General features: G+C 41.6%; 1 protein-coding gene across 4 annotated transcripts in view; it reads left to right on the top strand.

The window, feature by feature from the left end:
• Nucleotides 1–7,793, top strand: part of SNAP47 (synaptosome associated protein 47) — a 26,790-nt gene extending 18,997 nt beyond the window's left edge. For all 4 annotated transcript variants that reach the window (XM_072413031.1, XM_072413033.1, XM_072413030.1 and 1 more), the window contains exon 6: nt 5,691–7,793. In XM_072413031.1, coding sequence (XP_072269132.1) covers nt 5,691–5,837 — 147 coding nt within the window. In that variant the 3' untranslated portion in view covers nt 5,838–7,793. The remainder of the gene's footprint in view (nt 1–5,690) is intronic.
• Nucleotides 7,794–8,539: the final 746 nt, after the last annotated feature.

The following is an 8,539-nucleotide window of genomic DNA, read 5'->3' as shown; positions in this document are numbered from 1 at the left end:
TCTCCCTGTCCCTGCTACTGAATAACACCCCACAGCATGACACTGCCACCACCGTGCTTCACAGTTGGGATGGTATTACCCAGGTAATGGGTGGGGTCTGGCTTCCTCCAGACATAACATTTAGAATTGAGGCTAAAAAGTCCAATCTTCATGTGATCAGACAGAGAATCTTCTACCTCACAGTCTGAGGAGAGGCTTCTGTCGCCAGTCTGCCATAAATCCCAGATCAATGGAGGGTGCAATTCTGGTTGTTCTGGAACTTAGTCCAATCTCCAAACAGGATCCCTGAGCTCCGTCAGAATGATCATCAGGTTCTTGGTCACCTCTTCACTAAGGCTCTTTTCTGTTGATTGCTCGGTTTGGTTGGGTGACCAGCTCTTGGAAGAATCCTGGTGGTGGCAAACACCATACAGGTGTGAGAATTATGGAGGCCGCTGAGCTCCTGGGAACAGTAAGTCAATCAGTGCAGCAGAAATGTTATTGTGGCTTCCCTAGTTCCGAGCTTTTTAACGATCCGGTCTCTAAACTCTGCAGGCTGTTCCTGTGACCTCATTGCTTGGTTTTTGCTCTGGCTTCTTTAGAGAGGTGGCGCCATCCCATATCATGTCCAATCAACATACCACAGGGGGGCGCTAATCAAGAGGCAGAAACATCTCAGCAGCCATCATGAGAAATAGGAGGCACCTGAGTTAAATTTCAAATGTTGTTGCAAAACCACGGAAAAATTATGGAAATGTAAAAATTTTTCTTAAATTTACAGAATTGTCTAGTATTCTGTTTTCACTTCATTATGGGGTGCTAATTGGATAATAATTAAGAATTAAAGAATTTGGATCATCAGCAACATAAAAATACTGAGAAAAGTGATAGGATCTGAATACTTTCTGTATAAAATATATTGTTTTATATATTTTTTTTTTTTGTGCTTTTTGTATATTAAAGCCTTGACACCCTTACGTTGGCGCTGTTATCCAGGGTGATGTAATTATTAATATGTATCCCTATACCTGAATTCTTATCGCTAAGCTGATCAATTTATTTCCTATGAATCAGATAAAGATGACAGGTTGACTTTACATTGCTGCGCGTTCCTCGTCTTGATCAAAGGCTGCACTTTTTATATTGAGTTTTGCTGTTAATCACTCGGAAGGTCGGGCCCACAGGTACAGAGAGAGCCGATGTCGGCCGGGATCAAAGTCTACAAGCTGCACTTTTATCTGATTAATATCTATAATGAGCCCGGTGCTTCTCGTACTGAGTGCCAGACACACTCACACCATGGCGCTCTCATTGTTTGTGGGGTCCCGGCCTTGATCCTATACTGCGTTTAGTTGATGGGGCCCATTTCCTGAGGACATCAAACAAAGCAGCTCCTTGTGCAGGTAATCCAGACCTGGGACACCTAAAATATAACAAATTTGTTTCTTAAAGTGAACCCGCCGATCCTAATCGTTTCTTCCGTTCGAACACTTGAAAGTCCAGTGATCATTGCAAAGCACAAGGGGACGGCCTTTGCATCTGGAGGAAAAGAAGTTTAAGCTCCGGTTAAGGAAGGGATTCTTCACTGTAAATTCTGTGAAAATGTGGAATCGGCTCCCTCAGGAAGTAGTTTCAGCAAGTTCTATAGATTGCTTTAAGAAAAAGCTGGATGATTTCCAGAAGCACAGAATATTACTGGGGATTAAAGCCTTTTTTTTTTTCCTGTTGAAGCAAATTGTACCAGGGTTTTTTTGCCTTCCTCTGGACCAACTATGTCCATAAGGTTTTATATCTGGGATATGATTTTTTCCCAAGTGGTTCAACTTGACGGACTTTTTTTTTCAACCTTACTAACTATGTAACTATCGGAGTTCTATTTAAAAGTGAAGGCAATGTGTGAATTTTTCTTATTTAGACTTTTAAATGTTTTTAATTTTGAAGTTCAACTTTTAAGTTTCCATCATCAGCCCCCAGTATTGTAACAAACATTGCATTAGTAACATATCAATATAGTGTTGTGATGATGGGCTTGGGCAGATTGAACCACTAAGCTGCAAGGATCCCAGAATATACAGTACATAGTGTCATATTCCAAACCATCTTCAATACAATACAGGCGGTGAGAGGTAATATCAATCTTCATTACAGGAAAACTATTTTTGAACGTTTAACTTTAGGAAGAGTGACTCATTTAAGAGAGAGAGATCATGAAATCTATAGCAAATCTTATGTAACCGGCATGCTTTGGGGCTGATGAGCAGACTGTCAGCCCCCTGTATGCTGGCAATTGGACATTTGGTTTTATTTCCTTCATACAGGACCAATTCTGTACAAATCCAAAATCACCAGCAAGCACTCTGACCACTCTATGGCCTATAATCCAGCTAATGTAGCTACTTATGAGATCTGTGCTGGTAGCTATCGGTCATCCATAGCTATCCGTGAACATAGAGAGAACATATACCGTATTTTTCGGCGTATAAGACGCAAAACTGGGGGGGAAAAGTGGGTGCGTCTTATACAGCGAACACAGTTTTTAAAAATAATTAAAATATCATACTCACCCGATCCCGCGATAGTTTCAGCAAGTTCTATAGATTGCTTTAAGAAAAGCTGGATGATTTCCAGAAGCACCGAATATTACTGGGGATTAAAGCCTTTTTTTTACCAAGGGTTTTTTTGCCTTCCTGTGGACCAACTATGTCCATAAGGTTTTATATCTGGGATATGATTATTTCCCAAGTGGTTCAACTTGACGGACTTTTTTTTCAACCTTACTATGTAACAACCTTACTATGTAACTGAGTTCTATTTAAAAGTGAAGGCAATGTGTGAATTTCTCTTATTTGGTCTTTTAAATGTTTTTAATTTTGAAGTTCCACTTTTAAGTTTCCATCATCAGCCCCCAGTATTGTAACAAACATTGTATTAGTAACATATCAATATAGTGTTGTGATGATGGGATTGGGCAGATTGAACCACTAAGCTGCAAGGATCCCAGAATATACAGTACATAGTGTCATATTCCAAACCATCTTCAATACAATACAGGTGGTGAGAGGTAATATTATCAATCTTCATTACAGGAAAACTATTTTTGAACGTTTAATTTTAGGAAGAGTGACTCTTGATTCTGTGCCTGTTCCTGAATCAGATCATGAAATCTATAGCACATCCTATGTAACCGGCATGCTTTGGGGCTGATGAGCAGACTGTCAGCCCCCTGTATGCTGGCAATTGGGCATTTGGTTTTATTTCCCTCATACAGGACCAATTCTGTACAAATCCCTAGGGGCCACTTTAAGATCCAAAATCACCAGCAAGCACTCTGACCACTCTATGGCCTATAATCCAGCTAATGTAGCTACTTATGAGACCTGTGCTGGTAGCTATCGGTCATCCATAGCTATCGGTGAACATTTATACTTCTCTCTCACTCTTCACTTCATATTTACATTATTTCCTCTTTTTAACTGTCTCACCAATGGCAAGGTATTACCTACAACTCAATAGTACTTTTCCTGGTTTCCCACAAATCCACTGAGGAAGCCTAAACCAGCAAAATGTGTCAGGACTCGGAATCCTGTTCTGCCAGTAGATCTCTATACTTTTTTTTAATTAGTTGTAAACTGTATAGAACATCACCTATTACCCTCTAAAATATTGAGGGCTACACATATGGTCCTTGTCTCCATAAAATTTATATATGTTTTCCTTTTTGTATATCATTTGTATATCCACGTATGCATTCCCCTGTTTTTCTCTCCTCATCTTTTTATTTGTATCCAGCAGATGATAAAGTTTAGCAACTTAAAAGCTAAATCCTCTGCAAGCTCCCATTGCAAACTATTCTGGAAATGAGGAATCCGGAGGTATTAGGGCAGCAAGGTGGGTTCTATAATGAGACCCTCAGCAGGTGGAACAACTCTGCTGAATCCACTAAAATGCAGATACATCCCTGACCGGAGCGCAGCTTTAAACGTATCTTGTATCAGTGCTGGTGAGGTCGTTATGAGGCAACTGGGAGTTTATAAAAGTCGATTTACTCTAACGAGTCGTTCCATAAATCCCTCTGAAGAGCTATAATCCACGGCTCTTCCATTTTATATACAGTAGACATAAACATTTATGACCTATGGGAAGAGGATTAGCCCGGGGCTGAGCTGTGTGTTTGTAGCCAGTGTATACACTGCTGATCCGAGACATTAATAACTCAGGAAAGAGAGATAACTGACACAGATTATCTATAAACTCTTCATACTGTAAACGGGGAAAATCCCCAACTCCATCAGCCTCACTTATCTTCCTTTCTTCTTATCCTCATCTGGAGCAGAGCCGGGAGAGGAACCTTATCACCCAGCTGTGTCTATACTACAGAGCAGTTATTGCAATGGAACGTATGAAAACCGATTCACCCTTCTCATTTCTTTACACCCGTGTGCCAATTATACATACAGCTGGTGTATGGCACAGACACAGCCTAATCAATTGTAAGCTCTTCGGGCCAGGGTCCTTGCCTCCTCCTCCTGTGTCACTGTCTGTATCTGTCTGTCATTTGCAACCCCTATTTAATGTACAGTGCTGAGTTATGTGTTGGTGCTATATAAATCCTGTTTATTAATAATAATAATAATAATAATATAAACTATTTATTCTAAACTGTATACAGATATTTAAGGCTTATTGGTGGTGCAATGCATGGCTTGTATAGAGGAGCATTAAGGGGAGGTCTGAGATGATTCCACCGTGAATTCTGAAAAACACCGGTTTTATTATTATTATTACACAATAATACATTAAATAGGGGTTGCAAATGACAGACAGTGACACAGGAAGAGGGAAGGACCCTGCCCCAAAGAGCTTACAATCTAGGAGGTGGGGAAGTATCACACAATGGCATGGGAGATATGGAATGGTGGGAGGGTTTAGGAGACAGAAGAAGACGGTAGGTGAGGTTGCAGCGGTGGGTTTTGTGTGCTCCAGAAAACGGGGCAGCTCTACAAAAGTCTTGGAGCCGTGCGTCTGATGAGGTTATGAGTGAGGAAGTCATTAGTAGGTCATTAGAGGACAGTGGATAAGGGGGGGTTTTTCTATCAGGTCAGAAGGGTAAGTGGGACAAATTACAGGAGATTGAATTTGATTCTCAGGTGAAATGGAAGCCAACGAAGAGAACTACAAAGAGAGGCAGCAGAAGAGGAGCGGTGGTAGGTAGGTGGGAAGACTGTGTATGCAGTAGGTGGGTGGGGAGGATAGATAAGTCTGCAGCATTCATATTAGATTGTAGTAGAGAGAGTCGGCTTAGTGGAATACCAGAGAGGAGGAGGTTACAGTAGTCCAGACAACAGATGATAAAAGGAGTTTGGGGGTCTCTGGGGACAGGTAGGGGCAGATTTTGTAGATGTTGTGCAGGTGAAAGAGACAGGACGATTACTTACTATAATGTAACAGTGGGGAGACTGAAGAAATGCTTCATATTGACTGCAGCCAAGGCAAGCTCACTGAACAGTAGCTCCATATACGATGGAACTTATATGAAGCATTATAATGTTGATGGATATTGTGACTTGTCAGGAATGTAGTTATATGGTTACAGGCCGGTTATTTACCCAGTCCTGGTTTACATGATGACTGTTCTCTGCACAGAGATGGTAATGTTCTTGTATCATTTAGCTGGTATTGCGGTTAAAAATAAAACCTTTCCTTTATTCCAGATTTTGATGAAGCTGAAGGGCATTGCGCTGGACGCAGAGAGCGAGTTGGAGCGCCAGGACGAAGCCCTTGACGAGATCACCTCTTCTGTGGACAGATCGGTTTTCAACATCGACAAACAAACTGGCAGGATGAGAAAACTGCTATAGAGTCCCAGCAACGTGAGGACAGACAGTGACAAATGGAGGACAGGATTGACTGCATGGCCTGGTATACCGCAATACAATAAAGTGTCATATTCCTAATGCAGGATATAAATTATAAGATGGTGTTGGACTGACAGGTTCTCTTTACCTTCCTTGAAGTGTTTGCGAGTCCTCTAATATCCATAAGCTGCTTGCAGATGATAGCATGATCCTACTGATGTTTATATGCACTGACAATGCAAAATGCCTCTTTATGTTTACGGTGTGCAAATGTGACAAATGGCAAGTAAATGCCTGCAGCCTGGAAAACCCTGTAAGTGAATACATTTATTACTTTTAGTTCTCTATGGATTATATGTGCAATCCTGGAGCATTTCATCAAAAACTGACATTTGTGACGTATTAACTTAGCTTTGCAGGGACCTCAGTGCCTGGCTTTCCCTTCCTCCTGTTGCCAGACAAGCCTTAAAGCCTGATCACATGACATGACAGGTCCTCTTTCACATCTCCTTTATGTGGATGAGAGGGAGAGTGATGGCAATCTTTGAAGAATTCTCCAGGGCTGGTCCTCAATGGCCGGGGCTCACAGCAAGTTGAGCAGCGCTAATTGGTTCAGTGGCAGCCAGCAGAGAAATGTGTATTGGTTTCTTGGTGTCACATGAGCTTAATGTAGTTTCTGTGTAAATGCTGGGTCATTAGTTTTAATGTTGAACTACAAATCCCAGCATTTATCCTGGGGTTGTCATTTTACAAGAACAATATACATGGACATAGCAAGTCTCTATTGGAGCAGCCCAGGGTGCAGATGCTCTCCTACACCTCTTTTCCTGTGGCCCTGTCATTTATCAAGGAGCCGGTTGGAGCATCCAAATCAGCAGCCAGAACCCCCATCTTCTTTCCTTCCTTTCTACCTCTGGCTGTCACCCAATCCCACACTGCGCAGGCGCAAGATCAGGTGACATATCCTGCTGCTGTAAATGGGTAAATGAAAAAAGTGCCAATCTAACTGTGCATGCATGAGATGGCCACTTTTTTCCCCACTGCAATAAAAAGCTTGAAGCGTTCGCTTTTGAGGGATCTTTAAAAGGAGCAGAAAGTAGGAGCAAGCCGAATAGGATGAGGAAGACCGTTCAATCTATCCTGCCGGGGCAGTAAAGACAGAACGGGCGAGGCTTACCCCCTTTTTTTGTAAAAAAACAAAAAGTTCTTTAAAGAATAATTTTTACATGATTATAAAAGAGTAATCTACCCCAACAGATCCGTATTTGGCTTCTAAAGACCCCAATGCAGGAGTGATTTTACTGGTCAGGTATTACCCCTAATAGCAGTAATCATCTCCGCAGCATAGATCCTCTGTTACCAGAACCCACACAGACATTTCCATTGGGCTGGGTAAATCAATTTTTATTGATTGGTCGGTACAGTCTTTCATACGTTTTACATTCGCAGCTTGCTTATCATGTGAAGGAGAATTATGGGATGGGGTTCTCAGGCCTATAGATTTGTGGGGTCACATGTATGTCCACATTCCCAGCAATGTGTCAGATGGTGGGGCTGCATTTGGGCATTGGTGGATCACGTTAGCAGTTTGATGCCTATTGGAGAAATTAGCAAGCCCAAATCAGTCTTCCCCCCGACCCCTTTTAGCCGGGTGCACCACCCGGGACATTCCAATAACCACCTGGCTGTTTTTGGGTGGTTACTAAAAAGTTGAAAGTAACACAATTCAGGGGCCACCTCCGACCTCCAGCTTCTTCCCAACCAGGCAAAAACATTCCAGGATTTCTTTTATATCATTGTTTCCCTTGGATCGGTTCTATACTGTATACACTACATACAATATGTGCAATGCGGTGTCAACGTGTTTTTATTTATAAATGTTTTCTGTAAAAGTTTGTTTTAATATTCTTGTTTATTTTTTAATTGCGTGTATAACTTATACATTTTTAAAATCCCGGGGTTCATTGTCAGACTCAGTTATTATTGCTCAGTTATTTCACTTATCAGCGGAGCAGCCAAAGAATATTAGGATGTCACCATTTACAGATGAAATACAGACCTGGGGAGAGTCCAAGCTCAGGAATTGGGATTATAGTATAAGGAGGATCTGTGTATGACAAATATTAGAGTAAGGTTGCTTTTTATTGTATGTAATGTGTTCTTACTACAGGAGGATTCAGAGGATCGCTCACTGTGAAGTCCATGTAAATCGATCAAAAGAAAAATGTTCCTGTATGAGTTCTCTGCAGCCGTTCAGTTTATGATAGCCCACAGCGTATTATTATTATTTAGTATTTATAATAGATTCATAATAGATTGTAGAGGAGAGAGTCAGGTTGGTGGAATACCAGAGAGGAGGATGTTACAGTAGTCCAGATGAGAGATAATAAGAGCGTGTACAAGGAGTTTGGGGGTCTCTGGGGACATTTCCATTCTGGGAATAAGGAATTTATATCCCCCTGACATATTCCTAACTGTTATAACACTATTATTCCTCCCTACCCTTAGGCATGTTCTCTTGGTGTGACCTTTGATTCTGCCCTCTCATTTACCTCCCAAATTCAGTACATTTCTAGGTCCTGTCACTTTTACCTACGCAACATCTCCTAAATCCGCCCCTACCTGTCCCCTTAGACCACCAAACTCCTTGTACATGCTCTTATCATCTCTCGTCTGGGCTACTGTAACCTCCTCCTCTCTGGTAT

The sequence above is a fragment of the Pyxicephalus adspersus genome, chromosome 5 (assembly GCF_032062135.1).
Source record: "Pyxicephalus adspersus chromosome 5, UCB_Pads_2.0, whole genome shotgun sequence".
In the NCBI taxonomy this organism is placed as follows: Eukaryota; Metazoa; Chordata; class Amphibia; order Anura; family Pyxicephalidae; genus Pyxicephalus; species Pyxicephalus adspersus.
This window is presented reverse-complemented; position numbering and strand designations above follow the sequence as displayed.